The following is a 22,450-nucleotide window of genomic DNA, read 5'->3' on the forward strand; positions in this document are numbered from 1 at the left end:
AAGGTATAGGCTGAGCAATTATAGGCCAGCTGACTTCATTCTGTTCAAAACTTTATATATTAGTCTCTCTATCTGAGCTAATTTTGGGGTTCCTGAGCAACCCTGATGGTCAGTGCAAGAAAGGATGGGGAGCCAGAGCTGGAAATAAGTAAAGACCAGAGAAAGCTCCTTTCCTGAGTCCAGAAGGAAATTTAGAATTTGTTTATCTCTGAGGACCACCCAGGGCTCTTGGCTGTTGTTCCTATGTCACCAGACCCTATGAGAAGGGTTCTGGGATGCTTCAATCCCATGTGGGAAATAAGATAGGAAATGACTGACCTCGGAGTTCTCAGCCTACAAGGGCACTCAAATTCCCTGTGATCTCCTCGGCAGCCGGGATACGGTCTTTGGTGCTTATACTGACAATTCTTGATGAAGTATCCACTGCTTCTCTGGTGGAAGCACTTGGGAGGCCTCCGGGAGCCTCTCTGGGTCTAGGATACAGATCTCTTACCCTCCTGCTCCGCCCTGGGATCCCCTCCTGCTCTGTGCATATGACCTCCTTTAGGATGCGGTCAGGGTTACTCTTGGATCCCACTGCAAGTCTCTATAGTTTTTGCTAATGTCTAATGCAGTTAAGAATTTGTTATCTGTAAGTCACCTGTTACAATCTTAATAGATTATGCTTAAAATCTTCCTTACACATTATAAGAAGGTAGAAGATTTCTCTCCCCTCCCAACCTGTTGTGGAACAGAAATGATATTAAAAGCATATCAGGTTTTTCAGTTCTTTGATGCAGTTCCTCTGGGGATTCCATCTTCTCCAGGGGCAGTATTGTATTTGAGGGAGTTGTCTAACTTTAATTTTTAATTAAATGTTTCATGATGTGTTTTTATGGGTACAAAGAATGACCCAGTAAATGGAATCTTCAAGAATATTTCCGGGACAAAAATAGCACTGCTTCTATTTGTCTGTCTGTGAAATCTGCTGTCATAACATATGAACACAACTGGGGGAACATAATTTTGGAAAAATGGCAGATAAGATTGAGTCTGTTGCAGTGTGTGAAGTGTATGTGTCCCAGCTTCATCTGAGCTCTCACTAGGAAAAGGATGTTGCAAAATTGCCCTCTCTGTGCCTAGCAGGGCAGCATAGGGTGACAGATGGTGTGTATTGATGCAGGGTTCTTGCTGTTCTGCTGAAACCCTTCGGGGGTGAGCAGCATTATCCAGTAAACTCTGACCAAGCTCCTGCGTTTGGCACTTCAGCTCACCCTGGGGGATGTCTGAGCACAGTTACAAAGGATAAGTGTGCTCCATCATTCAGTCTCAGAGCACACGAGGGCAGCTTAACACTCTAGAGGCACCCATGGTGTGCTGAATCGGTGTTCTCCTGTCTGTCTTCAGTGACTGTCTTTTTCTGTAGAACAGCAAAATGCTCCTACTCATCTGGAGGACAAAAACTCCTGACCATAATATGTACATTTGAAATATATGCATATATGCACGTTCATATGTATCAGTTGATTATGTGTATGTGTGTATTTTAAATAGTGCATTGAATATATTATGTATGGCATTGTTTATGTATATGCACATAGAAACAGAATTAGATGGTTTTCAAATTCAAAATAGTTTGGCTTATGAGAAGGGAACTTAAGGTGTCAAATGAAGGCAGATAGACAGAGATCGATGTTCCGGTGAATAACCTGGACATCAGTGGGGCTGGCGAGGGCTAGATGGTATTCCTCACACATGCACACCATGCTGATGGCAGGTGCTGCAGGGACCACCCTTTGAGTAGCAGGAGGAGAAGCTGTGGCAACAGGTGTATGCTTAACAAACATGCCTGCGTGTTGACATCATCAGAGCAGCATTAGAAGTCACCAACACCTTGAAATACCACCAGGGACTTAATTTGTCTGGGGAGAGTCCTTGGCTTTGGGAATGCCCATGAACTCTCTGGTGATGTGATGTGCACCGGTGTCTGAGAGTGGTTGCAGTGGAAGCTGCTGGATGAAGCAGATTCCTGAGTTGTTGCAGTCTGCCTCAGCCTTTGGAATGAACTATTAGAAAACCTTGATGTGCGTTCTTGAACCTTGCAGGGCATTTCCAAGAGACAAAATCTTTTAAAAGTTAACACATTTTATTTTAAAAATGTTATTTAATCACGTAGCAGCTTTGTTTTCAAATTAACAAGTTTCATAGTATTTACTGTTTTTACCTTGTAAAGATTGTGTGAAATGTTACGCTGAAAGAAACAACAAACACATTCAAAGGTGAAGGTTTTGTGGGCCAGTATTAAACTAAATTTCCCTTGTTCTCCTTTATATTGTTTACAAAACAAACTGATAGCATTGGCGTTTATCACTTCATAGTAGTGAAAATTCAAGCATCATTTAACCGCTCAGTTTGTTTAGTATCAATTGACATACGTGCGACTGTTTTTGTTATCAATGTTTTTAAATGTCAGACTCTTGAGCCAATGCAATGTAATGAGTTGCTTCTTTTGTTGCATAGGTAAAATTTTGACATTGCTATAGAGATTATTTCAAAGAGCAGTTAACTTGTTTTACCTAACCTCAAGAAAGTTCTGAGTTTTAAGCATCCTTTCTGAAGCTTTTCATTCTGGAGATGACTACTTTAGCAAGGTGCAGATGCAGGTTTATGTTGCTTTGTTGCATCACAGAATGGGTGAACCTTGAGAAGCTGTTCGGGTCCTGTGATGGGGCGTGTAGTGCCTCTCATGTTGTGTTGAAAGTTCCTGCACCTACTGCTGAGTGACATTGAGTGATGACTTGGAATATCTGCTAAAATACTGAAAAATAACACATTTATTCTTACGGAAGCTCTCCCAAAATATGAATGGAAAATAGAATTTTAAAACTGGTTTATTTGATGTAAAAATACTTAAAATTCATGCACAGGTAAAATTTTTGAAGTCTAAGGGAAATACTCATTGGTGGGAAAAAAATTGCATGATTCCAAAACAAAATTTGCACCAAATGCACGTATGTGTTATTTCCTTTTCCATAAACTTTTTGAAGTTTACTTGTATGTGGTCAAACCCTCGATACCTAGAATTCAAGTGGAGATTCTAGTCCTCTGTCTCAGGCTTTGGTTCCTGAGCTCCACCCAGGTCTCCCACCTGGGCCGCAGATGCCCAGGTACACGGGCCAACTTCCAGTGCTTTCCCAAATGTATCAGCAGGGACCTGGATGGAAAGCAGAGCAGCCAGGACTGGAACCAGCACTCCAAAACGGGATGCCGGCATCACAGACATTGGCTTAACCTGATGTGCCACAATATGGATCCCCCAGTGTCATTTCTTCAACTGGAAAATTATTAGTTCCTTTCTGCTTCATATCTCAGATTGTTCCCATGTTAACTCAGAGCTGGTGTGTATGTCCTGGTCAGTGCCAACTCTGGAGAATTAGCCTGTGTTTCATCAACAGGAAAACCAAGGTGAAGTCTATTCTTGCTTCCTACTCAGTCTTATACCAGCTCAGTGCTGTATTTCGGAATAGCTGTGCACATTCTGTATTAGCTAGGGTAACTCCAGCTGCTATTACATAGTAACCCTTGCATCTTAGTACATGTGCTCAAAAAGCAGGAGTTTATCTTTCACTAGATGTCGAATGCATAATCTCCCAGAGAGTGACGTTAGGCAATGCAAAGTCCGTCTCATAGCTTCAAAATCCCTACTGAGTATCCTGCTGAATCTTCTCCCTCGGAAGGACGTTTCTTTGCAACTTTGCCTTGACAGATGTGAATGCAGATCACATCTTGCTCAAATTTCGTTTTTTTTTTAAAGATTTATTTATTTTTATTGGAAAGTCAGATTTACAGAGAGAAGGAAAGAGAAAGAGAGAGAAAGATCTTCTGTCCCCTGATTCACTGTCCAAGTTGCTAAAATGGTCGGAGCTGAGCCAACCCTAAGCCAGGAACCAGGAGCTTCTTTTGGGTCTCCCATGCAGGTGCAGGGTCCCAAGGCTTTTGACTGTCCTCTACTGCTTTTCCAGGCTACCAGCAGGGAGCTGGCTGGGAAGTAGAGCATCTGGGACTCAAAGCAGTGCCCATATGGGATCCCGGTGCATGAAAGTTGAGGAGTTGGCCACTAGGCTAATGTGCCAGATTTCATGGGTGAGAATTGCCCCCAGGGCCCTATCTAGCTGCAAAAGGTCCTGAGGAATGTGGCACATGGTTAGGAGCAGCTTTGAAACAACAACCTGACTCTACGAGAAAGGAGCATGCATCTTTTGTGGCCGCCTGTCTGCCACATGATGGAGAGCATTGATGCCCATGCCCCTTAGTTAATGAGAGAGTGCTGTGGGACTTAACTTACAGTTTTTGAAACTTTGTTGTGGATGTATTACAGAGAAGGAGAGGACTGGTTGACATACACTCCCTAAATGGCTGTAGTAGCCTCAGGCCAGGCCAAAGCCAACAACTGGAAACTCAACCCTGAGCTCCATGTGCATGGCAGAACCTGATCCCTTGAGCCATCATTGCTTTCTAGGCCCTGTGGGAAGCTGGTATTAGGAGTCAGAGCCAGGTATGGAGTGCCTCCATTTTAATCAGCTTCTTAAACATTGAGCTAAATGCCTCCCTCCACTTACAACATTTTAAGTTGTGAAATGCATCGTGTGCCTAATGATGGATTGGAAACATTTTGCATCTGTCTCATGTATTATTATTATTATTATTATTTATTACATTGCATTATGTGACACAGTTTCATAGGCTCTGGGATTCCCCCAACCCCTCCCCCCATGGTGGATTCCTCCACCTTGTTGCAGTATTACAGTTCAAATTCAGTCAAGATTCTTTCATTGCAAGCGTATACCAAGCATAGAGTCCAACATCTTATTGTACAGAAAAATTCAATGGTTTCTTGGGGAGACCATCTCTGGTCTGAAGGCAGAGCTGGCAGAATATCATCCCGATCAATTAACAGCCACATGCATTTTAGTCTAGCATCTTTTTACTCTGGTCATTGTGGAGGACACCTGCTGCTCATTGTAAGTAGTACTGCTCATCTCTGATCTCTGACACAGTAGTTGCTTTACTGTGAGCTGTGGGAAGCCATTTAGACAGGAGAAGGTAGATGCATGTTTCCATTCCCTTGAGAGGTTGATTATGACACATAGTCTTCAACAACTCTGCAACAGAACTGAGCCCCCACTAACCAGAAATATCAAGTGAGTAGCACACCACTGGACAGGCATCCGCTCCTTGCACAGGACACCCTCCTCCCTGTTCCTGACCTTGCACTCCAAAAGAAGCTTTCCATGCCTTGGCCTCTGCATTTGGGAAATGCAGGTTAATATATGAACATAGCATGAGCAGATTTTAAAGAATAATACTAAATGTGATGCTACCCAAGTTTAAAATAGATGATTGATCTCAGCAATAATTCAGAATTGTTAAACTATAAATCACTTGAGCAGTGCCCTGTGAGCATGCCCCAGGTTGGGGACCCTAGAATGTTTGGGAAGGTGAGATTAGCTTCTCCTTTTATCTCTCCTCTTCCCGCAGACACAGAAAGGAAAAAAAAAACAATGTGGAAGTAATGGTCTTACCCACTTTCCTGTAGTCCTTGACTCTTTGAGCCCTAATCAACTACATAGAGAACATCAAAATTTAAAAATCACAAAACAAAATAGATGATCAAATCTTATCTCATTTGTCACAGGGTATTCCCTGCACCTAGAAACAAATTTGGTTTGACTAAATGACATATGAATGAGCAGACACTCCTGTAGACTTCACTGCTGCCTAGACCATGAACCAGGAAGCAGCTGCACTTCTCGTGGTCTCAAATTGACTTTTAAATGGACATAAAAACATGTTCCAAACAAGCAGTTCAACTTCAGCTCATTCCCTTTAAGTGCTAAACACTGATCTACATATGTTCCCTTTGCCCAGTTAACAATAAATAGAAAGCCGTCTTTGGGGATTATCCTCATATAGAATTGATGTTGTCCTATTTCAGGAGGCAGAGAAAATGGCTAATAATAGACCATCTTACAGATACCTTAATTAGGGGCCAGCACAATGGCTCAACTGGCTAATCTTCCACCTATAAACACCGGCATTCCATATAGGCATGGGTTGGGTCCCAGCTACTCTACTTCCCATCCCACTCCTATTTATGGCCTGGGAAAGTTGAGGATGGTCCATGATCTTGAAACTCCATACCCAGGTGGAAGACCTGGAAAAAGCTCCTAGCTGCTAGCTTTTGGCTTCAGATTGGCTCAGCTCTGGCCATTGCAGCCAACTGGAAAGTGAACCAGTGGATGGAAGCTCTTTCTCTGTCTCTCTTTCTCCCTGTCAGTCTGCCTTTCTAATAAATCTGCCTTCCAAATAAAGAAATCTTAAAATTACCTTAATTAGAAAAATCTCAATCTCTACAGAGTTCACAAAACCTTTTTAAAATACATTCTGTTTTCCTGTAATTGGAACAAACCACAATATATTTACTTGGTGAAGGAATTGGCTTATTTGAGTTTCATGAGATAATTCCATGATTTGTTAAGGAAGTTGATGGTTAGTTACTCACCTACACTCTGAGACAGTCTGCCCAAAGTGTAGTGGGCCATGTGGTTCTCAGTTAGCAACAGAAGTAGCCCTACTGCCAGTGGTTACCAAGAAAAACACAAATAGAAAATGGGTGGCACACATAAGAGAAAGAAAATAAATCCAAAGTCTTACAATGTTACCTTTCTTCACAAATGGATCTAGGTAAGATTTTGTTTCTGGATATTTCTATCCCTGTGTCTTAATAAAACCAGAAGACTGGTTCCTGTACAAGCATGTGAGAATTTAAAGAGTTGCTAAAAAGGGGACAATTTCTGCTTAGTGTTGGGTTAGACTAGGATCATAAGACTATTTGTCTTATTAGCCTCAGGGAACGTATTTATTCAGAAAGACAAAATGAAATACATCCTCAAGGTGCAGGGAAGATATTGTTTTTGAAAAGGAAATGTGAGGTCCTATTAGGGCAGAGCCATTAATTACCCACTTCATTATTGTCAAGGTTAATACAATCTCTAAGAGCAGAGCTACTTTTTCATCTCCTTCCCGAGAACAAGGGGAGACAGCTGTTCTCATGACAGATCCATTACAGCTTATCACCAGCCTGCAGCCCGCAGAAGAGCGCCATGAAATATGGCTGCTGTCGCTGGAAGTCAGAGCAGATGCTGAGCTAGTCCCGTACACAATGGACCGACAGCAAGAACTGTGGCTTCCGACTCAGAGAGATTGGCTTGCAGTGGTTTTTAATGCCTGGAGGTTCTGCAGCATCAAATTCAGCTATACTCATGCATTGATTGCATTATTGATCTTTCTAGAACTGCATAGTCCTGCATTAATAAACATCAGATGCTGGCAACAATAAATAATGGTTCTTTCACTACAAAGCCTGGTTAAACCTTATTGCAGAATGTTGCATGGTTTGAGTCTATTGTTACTGTGTTGCCACTTAAGATTTCATAAGTGAAACTCATGTCAGAAAAAGAGAATTGCCTTGCCTCTGCTTTAACTAGTATTCCAGATCATATGTTATCATTCAGATTATTTTCTTTTACTTTTTGTGGCTGGTCAATAATTTGATTTTAGCAAGCATTTGTCTTTTGTGAGATCCTGCTTGTTAACACTGAGTATCAGAGAGAAACATGTGCTTCCTCTAAGAATGATATGTTTAGGGCCTGGCATTGTAGCCTAGTGGCTAAAGTCTTCACCTTGTATGCACTGGGATCCCATATGGGTACAGGTTCTAATCCTAGAGTCCCTGCTTCCCATCTTGCCATTTAAGAATCAAACCATACAGTATAATTTTGGATTATAATCCATATGGGTAATAACAAATGATTGAATAAATTGATGAATAATAAGCCAATTTCCTGTGCAGAGTAATTTCAAATACTTTCTGCAGATACTCCTTCCAAGGAAGTAGAAGTGCAAATCCCCACCCCTTGGCACAGTGACTTATTTCTGAAGAGTATAATGCAAGGAAAGGAAGGAAGAGAGAAATGCAACTTTGTAGTTTAAAAACCAAGCAAACATGACGTCATTCATTTGATCAGGAAAAAGCCCTATTGATGTGAGTGTGATGTCATGAAACTGCTATTTTACTCTGCAGTCCTCTGCCCCCACACCCCAAAGCCCCAGTTTAAGTAGGAGGAAAACATCAAACGAATCCAACTGAGAGACATTTTGCAGGGTACCTGACCAGTACTGTTCACAATTACCCAGTCTGAGAGACTGTCACAGAGCAAGGGGGACCCTAGGAGATGTGACAAGTAATGAGTTCACTGAGGTAACCTGGCCAGGAGCCTGGAGACCTAGGTGAAATACGGTGCAGTCTATGTGAGAATAGAGTTCAGTTGATGGTAGTTGCAAGATGTTAGCAAGAGGGGAAACTGGAGCATAGATCTATTTTGTTTGCAACTTCTATGTCAATGCAAAACTATTCAAGGATTAAAACTATCTTAAAAAGAGAGAGAGTATAAACCATAAGCCATGAATGCAGGGCTGCCTGGGGGAGTTGATTGACCCTCACATGGATTCTTTGAGAAGCACATAAGCTTGAAGAGAGCTCAGCTTCTCCTCCAGACTGAACACTGAAAAGCGTTACAACTCCTCGTTACTTAAAGGCGTTTTTCTCTTAAAATCCTGGAAGGCTGAAGTCACAATACTTTGTTCTTCATTCTTTTATCCACCCTCCCTTCCCTTGGTATTTTGCAGCAAACCTTGTCATTTTCAAGGCACAGCTGACTGGCTCTGTGAGTGATTTGCTGTTTTTCTCTGTTCCTGGCATTCTGGTGTTATTTTAGCTCATTAAAAGGAACAGTAGGCTTAGCAAGTTCTCATTTAGATCTAGGTGCAACTCCATCACCACAAAACCATCCAAAATCTAGCACTGATGTTTTAAAGAAGTGTGAGCCTTAGCGGTATTATTACAGTTATACACTTAATGTCACATTTGATGGCAAATTATCTCACATAAGAGAGAGTATCAGTGTCTTCCTCTGTTTTAGAATCTCATAACCACAGCGATGAGATGTCTCCCATAAACGTAGAAAAGGTGCATATTGACATGGTGATGCTAATTCACATGGCAGTGCTTCAGGGTTTTCACATTGTCTGAATAATGAGCTCAAAACCTAATATGCATGTCTGTGTAGTTAAATCATTACTTAGGTATTGTACTAGTAGGCTTATTATCAGCTTGCTGTTAGATGGTCGCATTTAATCATTTGGTTGGCAGAGTTGGGCAAGGAACTTTGCTCATAAACTGGTAAATATGACAGTGGTAGTCTACATAGTCTTCTAAATGTCTTTGTCATGTGTAATTGCTGTAATGACATAGGTAAGGGGGGGTTTTGCCCGTTTATTGCTTAATACTTGATTTACTTCACCAGTGATGTCAATGAAAATCCCTTCAGCAGTGTGTGCATGTGTGTTTGTGTGTGTGTGTGTGCGCGTGAAATGTCCTTCGAGTCTGTTTACTTCTGTGGTTTCAACTGGATGGAGTAGGGGGTGGCAATCCTCTAATCATTCGAAAACCTGACCTTTTTTTTAACCATTATTCCCTTGATTATTCCTAGACAATCGTTAGAGGAAACAAACCCTGCAAGGAAACCTCCATCAACGGCCTGCTGGAGGACTTTGACAATATCTCTGTGACACGCTCCAACTCCCTAAGGAAAGAAAGCCCGCCCACCCCAGATCAGGGAGCCTCCAGCCATGGGCAGGGCCATTCGGAAGAAAATGGCTTCATCACCTTCTCACAGTACTCCAGCGAATCTGATACCACTGTTGACTACCTGACCGAGAAGTACAGAGAGAAGAGTCTCTATGGAGACGATTTGGATCCGTACTATAAGGGCAGCCATGGAACCAAGCAAAACGGACATGTGATGAGAATGAAGCATGGTGAGGCCTACTATTCTGACATGAAACCTGTGAAAGGTGAATTGGCCAGATTTCCCGTCGATTATCACACCCACTTGGACTCACTGAGCAAACCAGGCCACTACAGTGATCTCAAGTGGGAGTACCAGCGAGCCTCAAGCTGCTCCCCTCTGGATTACCCATTCCAGTTCATGCCTTCTAGAACTGCAGGGGCCAGTGGGTGCTCCAAGGAGAGTCTGGCCTACAGTGAAAACGAGTGGGCACCAAGCCTGGAGGACTATGACAGGAGGCCAAAGTCATCCTACATGAACCAGACAAGCCCTCAGCCAGGCATGCGGCAGAGGTCCAGGTCAGGATCAGGGCTCCAGGAACCCATGATGCCCTTCGGAGCAAGTGCATTTAAAACCCACCCCCAGGGACACTCCTACAGCTCCTACACCTACCCTCGCTTGTCCGAGCCCACAATGTGCTTTCCAAAGGTAATGTCCCCTATGTGGTTGCCTTCCAAGTATGCAGGAGCCTTCCCCCAAGTGGTGCCAGCATCACCCGCTGGTGCAGATTCTCAAGTGGTGGGTGTCCTCTTTAGTGAGAATTTACATCAAAATCTTACCTTTTCTGTACCCATGAGCTCCCAGGGCAGATGTTAGGGCATAGTCTTTGAAATCAACATTTATGTTTTGGGATATCCCATAGGGTTTCAGAGGAAGACACATTTATTCATGTATCTGAAAGATATTCTGAAATATGAATGATCAAATTTTACTAAGTTCTAGTATCAACATATGCCATTAGATGGACATGATGTAGTGGTTCTGATATTCTGGCAGAGATTACATAGATCTCTTTAAAAAGGAAATAAAAGGATAAGAGAATATGGTAAGTTTCTAATAAAGCTGATTGGGTTCAATTTGGGATACCTTCCATTTTAGAGTATGTCACCCTTGCTTTTTTGTTGAGATACTAGTTTTTGTATGAAATTTTGGGTTAATATATAGTAACTAGTTGCTGTACCTTTTAGTTGGCTTTTGATTTATTTTGTTATAATTCTTCTATTGATCATCAGTTACTGTAAATTTATTATGAAATTTGTCTGGTACATGATATCCCAAAGTCTGGAAAGCACTATAGAAAAAGCTATTGAGTTTAAAGCTACTTAAGGCTTTGCTGCGGGGGAGCAGATGCTTTGGAGAGGCAAGAGGCTGATTTTTTCCCATGGCAACTGAAAAATGCCCTTGCCGGCTTCTTTAAAGAACGGAAGTGAAAATGACTGTCTTGCGGGGTAGGCTGTGTAGAGGTTGCAAACCAGTGAGAAATGATGTGGCTTTCAGCAGTGCTGTACAGTGGCATTCATCTGCATTGCTGATTCTAGATCATCAATAATGCTCCTTTGCTTATTGTTTCTCAAAATAATGACCACTTTCACTTCCTGCATTCCTTCCAGAGAAGTCTAATCATTCAACAGAAAAGTGGGTGAGGGTTATGTTGCAAGTGTCATGACCCATGTGATAGCTCATTCAATTTCATACGTGTGCCATGGCAGAAGGAATCACTTCATAGTCCTGGGGTGAAATAGAGTATTAGCATAGTGTTGCTGAATTGAGTTATGTCCTCAGTCTTCAAACATTTGTGTTCCTCTTGGTTAGCAGTATGGAGTAGGATCGTGTTTGTGGTGTATTGAACACTTAAGTGAGGTGGTTTTCGCCGTTATCATCATCATAGGGACAGCATCACTTGGAAGGAGCCACCTTTGGGCACTATTTGACCCCTTCATGTGTGTGGCCGACCCAATATTAATTTCCAACATCTAGAAAACCTGAGAAAATTTGCTTTTAAGTCTCCGATTCAGGAGTTGAGCCTCAGTGGGACCATCTTGCATCACTGGATTCCTAGTTTCACAAAGTACAGGGAATAGAATCAGCTAAAGGTAAAGATTGACCCATGAGAAGGGGACATGGACTCCCCAAGATGGGCACAGCCTCTAAAGCCTTTTTATTTTAATTGATTACACAATCTCAAGAGGCTTTTGGAATTTAATTCACCTGCAGCACTCACTGTCTAGTTGTTTCCCAGAAGGGGAAACAGATCCAGAGACTCAACTTGTTGCAGAGCAAGAACAAAAACTCAAGTCTGTTGTTCCTTTCAGCCCAGCACTTTATGTGGACATATAAACTGTATTTCCAGGAAAATTCATAAGATGCCCTAGTAATCAGTTTAGGCTTGGTGTTAGAAGAGAAAGGAAGGAGAAAAGGGGAAAGATCTCGAGACAGCTTACTTCGTATCTTCTAGACTCCCACTTGCTGCAGATTTCCAAACAGATCACAACTCTGAAGTCTGACTTTGTCAAACCCAGAAACAATGGAGAAACTATTGTCTCAGGAGAAGGAACAGTACGTTCCCTCATGAGCTGTTTTACCTAGGGCCTTTGTAATCAGGACTCCCAAGAAGCAAGCTACTGTTTTAGAGATTTAGAAGCAGTTTTTAGAGAAGGGTAGGAGGTGGGAAGCATGTTAGTAATTAAAACATCTACTTGATTAAAAATATAGCAGCTCTCTAAAAAGGCTTAGATGGCTGTGTCTTTAGAACTATTGTCTTAAAAACCTACCAATCGCATTTGGATTCCCAGCTAGAGGAAGAAATAACAATCACGACTCAGATAATTTGGCTTTGTCTCATGGAGAATTCTTAAAAAGGGTGAGTATGTTCTGATCTCCAACAATAAGAAATAGCACAAACCTGGGCAGGTTTAAAGATGGAGCACCAGGGCCTGGCGTGATAGCCTAACGTGATCACCTTGAATGTACCGCCAGGATCCCATATGGATACCAGTTCTAATCCCGGCGGCCCCACTGCCCATGCAGCTCCCTGTTTGTGGCCTGGAGAAGCAGTCAAGGACGGCCCAAAGTTTTGGGAGCCTGCACCTGCATGGGAGACCCGGAAGAGGCTCCTGGCTCCTGGCTCCAGATTGGCTCAGCAGCAGCCATTGCGGCCGCTTGGGGATTGAATCAGTGGATGGATGATATTCCTCTCTTTCCTGCTCTCTCTCCTATATATATATATATATATATATATATATATACATATATATATATATATATATATGCCTTTCTGATAAAAATAAATAAATCTTTTTTAGAAAATGGAGCACCAGTAAGGAAGGGGTATACAAAGTGTATGTGTCTGTGTGTGTGTGTGTGTGTGTAGAGAGAGAGAGAGAATGAGAGTATTTAATGTACAATGAAAATCTCTCTATTGTTCTCTCCCTCCCTAATTTTCCTGTTATCCTGAAAGGAATGAAGCGTGTTATAAAATTGTTGATGTTAGTATCTACTCCATATTTTTTGTTTTATTCTGTCCCTCAACAGAGTTTGGGGACAGATGTACAGAGAGTGTGTTCCACCCTTCGCTGCAGCCGGATCAGCCTCCCCAAGAGGGAAGCTAGCCGTTGTTACCTAGCAGTCAATATTTGTCCTGTCACTGCAACCATGTAGCTTCCAGCTCCTGTGTCTCAGTTCTGGACCCTCATATTCATTCCTCGCTGTAGCTGCAACTGCCAGGAAGCCCCCAAAGTAATAACAGTTCTGCCAGTTCATTAAACACTTGCTGCGTGCCAGATTCATGCATTGTTTTCTTGAACTTCACAACCCTGTAGGGGAAGAATCCTTGCTCTGCTTGTAAGGATGAGGGAATTAAAATTTTGAAAGGCTTAAAAGCAGGTGGGTCCCTCAGCTCATAAGAGAGTTTGATGCAACGCTTTGGATTTAACTCCTTCAGCTGACACTACAGCCCCCACAGCACAGGGGCAGTTTCCGAGGATGCTAATTCTTCAGCCTGACTCGTTACCAGCTCCTCTTACTACCTGAACAGCGAAGTTCCATTAGCAAGGAATTTTCTCTATAGCAGGGATTCCCGACCTTGGCACTTGACATTTTACATTTTGGACCTTGCAATTCTTTGTTATGAAGTCTGTCCTTGCATATGAGATTATTTAGAAAGATCCTCAGAATCCACTGACGATGCCAGAAGCATCCCCTCTTCCTTTGTGACCATCAAAATACCTTCAAACATGACCACGTTTTCCATAATTAGGGAGGTCAAAATTGGTCCCACTTAAGAAATGAGAAACTGTTCTGTATACCAAGAACTTCTTGGCAGTTAAGGGATTTCTGATATTGCCACTTACTAACCAGGTGAGCAAGCACTTAGCCACTTCTCCATCTATAAAACAAGGTAGAGACAGTCTCTGCCTCATGCTGTGTGAGAGTCTGACATCACAGTAACCTAGAACAGTCTCTCTGTTAACATGTACATTTTGTCTACATGTCAGGCTACATGAGTAATGTGTAGAAGGATGATGACCAAGCATGAAATTTGCATCATTATAAATTCCAGCCACCATACTAAGCATTTTGTAGCCATTACCAGATAAATCGCTTCTAAAATTCCAGAATAATGCAGGATCATCTCAGATTTAAGGGAGCTGAAACTCCAAGAAGCTAAACCTTTATGGACTTCTTCAAAGAATATTAGGTCAGCGGCTAAGTCAGAAATGAAAACTAGGTCTGCCTCGCTCCAAAGTCCGTGAATTCTGCATCAGTACCATTCCCACAGAAGAAAACTGAGACCCAGAAAGGTAAACATAAGGTCTCCAGCACGAGACACGTGCGTGTGCACACACACACACGCACACACACACATACACATTGCAGGCAGCCCTTGAAGCACTTGGAAGGAACAGGTGTCCAAGCACAGGAAATACTACGGAATGGAATCTTTAAGTTCCTTAGCTTCACTCAGACAGCAAAGATTGTACAAGAGCTGGAAGCACAGGTTGCAGAAGAAGTGCTAGAAGCAGAATCCCTAAGGCTTCCATAACCACTGATTCCACTTTGAGTGTCGAACATGTTTGATAGTTTAGAAGACAATCCAGATTGATTTTTTTTTCTGGCCTGTTTTGGAAGAGTACAAGTTCTAGGATCACGGTCTCTTGATATGAGTACATGCTAACTGTACATTCTTGTCTGTACTTCAGATAACTGTTCAGTGTTTTAAAACTTATTTGGACTTAATTGATATAAGGGAGTAAGCACCTGACCAACACTCAGTGTTAATTCTCATCCCTAGGATTATTTAGAGTTGGAAAATGTGTTACCTCCAAGCACAGCCCACAGGAATGTTCTCTCTGCAACATCTGTTACATACTTTCCAAACAGAGGGACAATTCTTGCTGGTCCTGAAAGATACTGGGTGTAGCCCTGACTTTCATTACTCTAGCTATGTAGGTCACAAAACGCCAGAGTAGCTGTATGGATTCCTCTGGGTCATTCAAAGCTGCGGCCCCTGAGATAATCTGAGGTTCCCCCACCCCACCAGTAGCTGGAAACGGAATCCTCAGACCTCCTCTGAGGTCTGTCCTCAGAGGCTAAGCCAGAGCTCCATGCATATCCAACCATCTTCTGTACTTTATCCCTGCCCTCACTGCATAGGACCCAAGAGTGACTAATGTTACAGCATGGAACATTCAAAATAGATGACATATTAAGGACTTCTGAGAGGGAAGGATGGCTGAAGCCAAAATAATTTTTTTTAATGCATGGATTGGTTTTCCAGATGTTCCTTTGAGGTCAGCAGCATGGTGATTTTCTCTGCTTAGTTATCACTCTGCTGGCTCTCAGAAGGAAAAGCACTTGAACCAGTGTGTCCAGTTCTCCTACATCAAGAGTTGAATGATTCATTGTTCCTGTTCACTTGCCACGCCCAAATTCCATCCTGGAGGATGCCTGTAGAATCCCCTGGGGAGTGACCATGATGGGGAGACCTGATGGGCTACCCCAAGAAATGGGGGCACAGGGCATGTAACCTCATACTGTAGCCCTGAGTATTGCTGCCTCTCAATTTATTCTCCTCTAATGGAATCTCCTGCAGGATGTTCATGAAGGCTTATGCAGCGTCCACAGGAGTGATTTAACTTGCCATTTCCAAGGTCCCTTCCATAGAGGCTTGAGGTATCCTTTGAATATGAATGGACACAACTTCCTGGGAATGCTCTCATGGTTCAAAGCAAAGTGTATTTTGGTCACTAGGGGTAGATTTTCTCATTACCAAATTAAAAGCGAAATGAACCTAAGGTGGCATCATCTGTCCCCAACGTTTTGAAAGCTTAACCCACTGAAAAATACTGAGGCAGTAAGCCAGACCCCAAAGGCACATCACTGCAGGTTGTGGCAGATCACAGTCCATTTGCCTGTTTCTAACTAAAGGAAACAGCTCTGGGGGATCCATTGGACATTCCCGTTCAGAGAAAGAATGACCTCAAACACCCGATGCTTGAACGTGCAGATCACAGATGTATTCATTCCCCTGTAGAACTAGGCTGTGCCCATCTGTAGAAGTCGAGTTGTTTTTTCTACACTTCCCAGTGCATATAGACTGTATATTTCATAAAGCATTCTTTAGTCTTTGTGTCCTAGGAAATATGCCTCTTTATGCCTAAGTAGAAAGCCAGTTTAGAGGTTATCCAGTGAGTGCACTACACCACCCTGAACTTAGCTTACTTCCTAGATTCCCCACATCAGAACCTTCAGGGCACAACTTGTTTTTTCAGGTGCTTCCAAAGGCCTGATGGTGACCACTACTCACTGGCCATGGTAATGTGTGCTCTCTCCCTTTGCCATTTGTCCAGGCTTAACTCACTGTGAGATAAGTTCGCGCCAATCTGTAAACAAACGTGAATAACGTTAACGGATCTGACTACTGGCTACAATCCACTGTTTGGTTAGGATGTAATGGAAGATAGAGCCTGATACCCTGGAATCTGAGACAGACTGAAACTCTCAGAACAGTAGTCACCGGGTAGCAGAGGTTGAAGACTCACGTTGGAGATGCAGGAGCCCATGAGCTACAGCCAGGCTGCTATACCACAGAAGACCCTGGGATGTGTCCTGCCTCATCAGCGATGCTGCCTGCCCGTAGCAGGTGAACTGGGTCTGCCAAGCAAAAGCAGAGACCCATCCCACTCACAGATTGAAGCCTTCCTTCAGAACATGAGTTAGAAGTCCTCCCCATAATTGCTGCAAGTGCTCACTTTCCCTTCCCAAGCCCGAGGGCAATCCCATCCATTTTTCTTTAGGTCGAGTCAGGGCATTTTCAGAGATGTCCTTTCCCTGCTCTGAGATTTACAATTCACTTTTGTCCTGCCTTTGATTTATATAGCCTAAGCAGCATCCACTCTGGCTATATCCTTGCTAAGATGCACAGTCTCTATTTCACTGTGCTCCAAAAAGGTGTGCTGGGCAGCTGCTGCCTGTGCCCTGTGAATCTCCACCTTCCGGGGAGCCCTCTGCAGTCCCAATTCTAACGCACAGACTGATGCCAAGGCTAACCAACCCCCCATACAAACATACAAACACACCAGACCATCACCCTGACCATGGCCTCCTTGTCAGTGCAGCAGCCGCAGTGACAAATAGGCACTGCAGCATTTTTTTTTTCTTCCTTTTCTTTCTCCCGCCCTCACCTTCCCTCGCCAAGCCTTTTTTTCCCCCAGCTTTGGCATAAAATGGTCAAATGATGTTCTACTGCGGAATTCAATTTCACAGTTCAGTTAGGTCCTTGATTACACTGCCAAATTCAGATTAATGTGCATTTAACTAACATGGATCAGGGGAACTCTGGCTGACAGCCAGCTGTAATCAGAGGCATTGATAGCCATGTGCAGCTTTATGCCCTGTCCACCCCAACACACCACTGCTGAAATTGATTGATTAAATAAATTCATTGCTGTAATTATTTATGATTTTGACACATCCCAAGCCTGTGTGTGACCCTATCCTTGGAGACATTGTGCTCATTGTGGAAGTGTAGTCAGACTGAGTTAACTAGGGATTATATACTCCCATGAAGTATAGCTTTGATGGAGTGTTGTGGCCCTTTTTCATTTTGATTGGGAAAGTGCATTTCTTTGAGAACGAATTTATGTAGTATGCTAAAATGTGTCAAGAAATTAAGAAACAAGCATGTGTTATTAAGCATTTCAATCACGGAGGAAATCATGACTGCTCATTCAGTGTTTTTCAGGATTCCCACAGAGAGAATTCCTTTATAATATATCCTGTTTTCTATGACAATGAGCAGCCTCCTAACACTGATGCTAAACAGTTTGGCAACCTAGGTGATAATTTGTGAAGCAATCCATCATATTTGCTTTTACAGCATGTGTCATGGGGAAATTTCCCCCAAAGTATACAGGCTTTGATCTTATTTCTATGGAATTCTTGTTCTCAGAACCAGCTGTTCTCTGGCATGAGATGTGTTGCCTCTATATTATTTATTCTGCTACCCAGTAGCTTTCCATTCCTATCGCACGACCCTGCACCACTGCATTAGGGTCTCCGTGGAAAGATGTCACACCAAAATCTTTTAGAAACAGTTTGGAGCAGGGATGATGGGAGATGCATTGAATTTGTTTGTTAAATATCATCCTTTTTATTGCTCCAGATCCACTTTGTTGTCCTCTCACTACGTGATTACACACCACATCACTCTCTTAATCCTATAGGTAGACCTGTTCATCTGAACACTAGGCTTACATCTTCCTTCTGAAATACACCTTTTCAAGATGTAAAAGTAGTTACATATTTCTTAGAAAAAAGATTTATTGTAGTTTTAGTGGAAAGTCATATATACAGAGAAGAGGAAAGACAGAGAGTAAGATCCTCTGTGCAATATTCACTCCCCACGCAACTACAACGGCCAGAGTTGAGCCAATCCCAAGCCAGGAGCCAGGAGCTTGTTTTAGGTCTCCCACACTGGTGCAGGGTCCCAAGGCTCTGGGCCATGCTCAACTGCTTTCCCAGGCCACAAGCAGGGAGCCGGATGGGAAATGGAGCTGCCGGGATTAGAACCGCTGCCCATATGGGATCCGGGCGCATGCAAGGCGAGGACATTAGCTGCTAGGCCACACCGCCGGGCCCAAAGTAGTTACATATTTCAAAGTTGATTCCTTTGCCTGCCTTTTTACGTGTGTGTGTGTGTGTGAGAGAGAGAGAGAGTGAGAGAAAGAGAAACAGTATATACAAATTCATCAGTTGTATTTCATTCACCTCCCAGTCAATAGAGATTATCATAAAAAAGGCGATTTAAAGAGTAGTATGTTCAAATCATTATAAAGTCCAACAGTCATATAGCAAGTTGAGGAGATCTCAAAGCAGAAGAAGGGTTAGCTGTTGCTGGAACTGAGCAGAATGTTCTGCTTTGACCAAAGCAGAAATGAAAATGATGAATTATTTGCATAGATGATCAGCTCATTTGCTGTGATGATTGTTCTTTTTGTATTTTGAGCTGATTTCTCTAAACCAAGATTGTTAAACAACGGTGAAAACGAAAACAGAAACTTCATTTTTTTCCTGTCTCCCTCCCCTGACGCTATCATCCATCATTTTCTGGTCCAGTTCTTGCATTTTCCTCCAGGCTGCTCAGACATCTGGGGCCCCACTGGAACAGCCTTATGTGGCCTTGTCTCTGTAGTTGCCACCCCCACGTTACTGGCCTCCATGCTGACCATGGGCTCCCAAGTCAAGAACAAAGCCTGTCTCAGTGAACTGACCAATAGCCCAAGGGCCAAATAACTCTGTCTGGATTTGAACCTACTTCTTTCCTAGTAGCTTTGCCACGTACTTACATACTCTGCTTCAATCTCCTTATTTGTATAATAGAGCAACATAAGATCTGTTGAATATTATTGCTTGAAGTTTATATGTATGGATATGATATTTAAAACATTCACCATCACATGGAAAGCACTCAGAAGACATCAATTTTTGTAAAGATTTTTTTTCTTATTTAAAAGAATTAAAGAGAGAGAGCTGACAGAGATCTTGCATGCACTGTTTCTCTCCCCAGTTGTCCACAATGGCCAGAGCTGGGCCTATTTGAAGTCAGGACCTAGGAGCTTTCTCTGAGTCTCCCATGTAGTTGTAGAGGTCCAAGTGTTTTGGCCATCTTCTGCTGCTTCCCCAGGTGCATTCGCAGGCAACTAGATGGGAATGGGGTAGCATCAGAGGTGTTAAAATATTTTTAACATTGGGTCCGGCAGCATGGCCTAGCGGCTAAAGTCCTCGCCTTGAAAGCCCCGGGATCCCATATGGGCGCCGGTTCTAATTCCAGCAGCTCCACTTCCCATCCAGCTCCCTGCTTGTGGCCTGGGAAAGTAGTTGAGGACGGCCCAATGCATTGGGACACTGTACCCGCGTGGGAGACCCAGAAGAGGTTCCAGGTTCCCGGCTTCAGATCGGCGCGCATCAGCCGTTGCGGCTCACTTGGGGAGTGAATCATTGAACGGAAGATCTTCCTCTCTGTCTCTCCTCCTCTGTGTATATCTGGCTGTAATAAAATGAATAAATCTTTAAAAAAACCAAAAAAAATATTTTTAACATTGAATATTTTTCTGTAAGGCAAGGAGCCCCACTTGATCTCATAGGAAAACCCCTGTGCATTACAGTGAGCTGAGAGTACGCCATTCATGATTATATGGGCTATGGAGGGGACAATTGAAGGTGGAATACCAAGGCAGTTGCAAAAGCAGGCCTGTACTGTCAGTAAGCCAAGCAGCTGGCACACCCAGGTTTCCTCTTATTCAGACAAAGAGGCTGATCGTATCTGAGGCTGAGGCTGCATAATTCTTGGGCACAGAGGACACTTGGTCCTGGATCACTAAAACGAAAAAGGTCCGCTTTCCTGAGCCTCAGTTGTATTGAGCACAAAATGGGACACGTTGCCCCTGCTGCTGCAGAACCGCTCCAGATTGTTACAGAACCTTTAAACCTAGGTCCACTTAATTGACATACAAAAGCTAATCAGTAATACTGAGTGTGGTAAAAAAAAAAAAAAAAGTAGGTATTTCTTGCAAGGTGTAGTGCAAGGAGTCCAGCAGCTATTGTCTAATTGCTGGGCCCTGTAGGAGTTAGGGATGAGGTTTTATAGCTGGAAACTACTGCGAAGAGGCACATGTTCTGTTTGCATCATGATTGGTCAGGGAGCTCATGACATTCCTTTGATTGGTCAGTTGGTCTTGGGGCATAGGAGGTTCTTGGATGCCATAATTACCTTCTATCCCAAACCTGGAATGTCCTTGCCTAGACCTGGAATTCCCCCTCAACAGAGCCTATTGGGCTATCCTGGCCAACAAGGTTTTATCTACCAGAGGAGAAAATGGCTTCCTGAGTCTGGTGATTAGGACTTTGCTGGGGCCAACTCTACCGCTCTCAGTTCAGTGAATTCCTTCTGATAAACTAAAGGCAAGGAGACCCGAGGCTAAGGCAGACAGCTCAGAGGCTGTGCCCTGCCTTCACACTGTTGAGGTCCAGTCTCACTGCTTGCTCTCAGGCTGAGGTAAAGAATGAGGCCTGTCACAAAGTGTGGCCCATCGAGATGCATCCTGGCAAACCCTTGGTTCGGTTAAGACCCAACTGAGGGCCATGGTTCAGCAATGTGGCCTCAGACAAAACCCCAGGCAGTTCTCCTTCCCAAGGCCAACTGTCCATCCACATTCTCTCCTTGGATAGGTTTTAAGCGCCCTGGGAAGGCTCCCACCCATGATGCACCGTGAGCTCTCGTTGAACGAGTACACTTCGGGTTTGGTTATAAAAGAAAAAGTTGTCTTGTGACAGTTGCTATTGTCATTCCTTGCTTTTTGAAAGACTGTGAAAGACAATGTCAGCTTTGTTCTCCAAAATCTCATTTTTAAGATGGCTGCTACCTGCAAACAACTCTGCCTTCTGTCCTCCACTGGAAACTCAGGCACATATTCTATCTTTTATGCCACCTGCCAGCTGTCTATATCTACCATACCATGGCACATTTAAATAGCAGAAAGTTTAGTTTGTAACTGTTGCTAAAGGAATATACTACTGTGATAATTTGCCAGAGAGGGGGAGTGGGGGAGAGGAAAGCAGGAAGGGAAGGAGGAGGGGAATACCTGTGAAACTGTATCAGGGAAAATAACAAAGAAAGGAAGTATGTTCTCTCTGCTCTGCAGCTAGGACTGGTCCCTGGCTCAGCAGCTACTTTGCTTCCTTCTGGCTGGTGCCTACGTTGGGTAGTGAGGACACCCAAATTTCCTCCTGGTGGGAGGAGTGGAATGACCTATTCTAAGGCCAATGCTGCATAATCCTCTTGGGCACAGAGGGCATTTGCCCTAGTTCATTGGAAACAGTTCTATTTCCCTGAGCTTCAGTTGTATTGTCCACAGAAGGGACCAGTTACTCCCTACTGTTGCAGAACCCACCCCGCTTCAAGCTAGTCCCTTCCAAGGAGTGGAGGCTGGAAGCCACATTTCCTGTCATGAAAAGTGAGCCTCTCACCAGCTTCCTCTGCCCTCTTCTACCTCCTCTTCCACTCTGTTCCACCAAATGCCTCCATGTACCCTTCAAAATCAGAGAGAACTGCTCTTGGCTTGGATCTCTTTGAGCACTGGCCATACTTTCTGGGCACACCACTGAGAAAGGTTGCTCTTATTTGTATTTATGCATAATTGGTGAGAATGTTGAATGTGTTCAAA

At 43.3% G+C, this 22,450-nt stretch overlaps 1 protein-coding gene across 1 annotated transcript in view; it reads left to right on the forward strand.

The window, feature by feature from the left end:
* Positions 1-22,450, forward strand: part of PAK5 (p21 (RAC1) activated kinase 5) — a 240,972-nt gene that overhangs the window by 190,231 nt on the left and 28,291 nt on the right. The window contains exon 4 of the mRNA XM_058679546.1: positions 9,591-10,376. Within this exon, the coding sequence (XP_058535529.1) occupies positions 9,591-10,376 (786 nt within the window). The remainder of the gene's footprint in view (positions 1-9,590; positions 10,377-22,450) is intronic.

The sequence above is a fragment of the Ochotona princeps genome, chromosome 22, assembly GCF_030435755.1.
Source record: "Ochotona princeps isolate mOchPri1 chromosome 22, mOchPri1.hap1, whole genome shotgun sequence".
NCBI classification, from domain to species: domain Eukaryota; kingdom Metazoa; phylum Chordata; class Mammalia; order Lagomorpha; family Ochotonidae; genus Ochotona; species Ochotona princeps.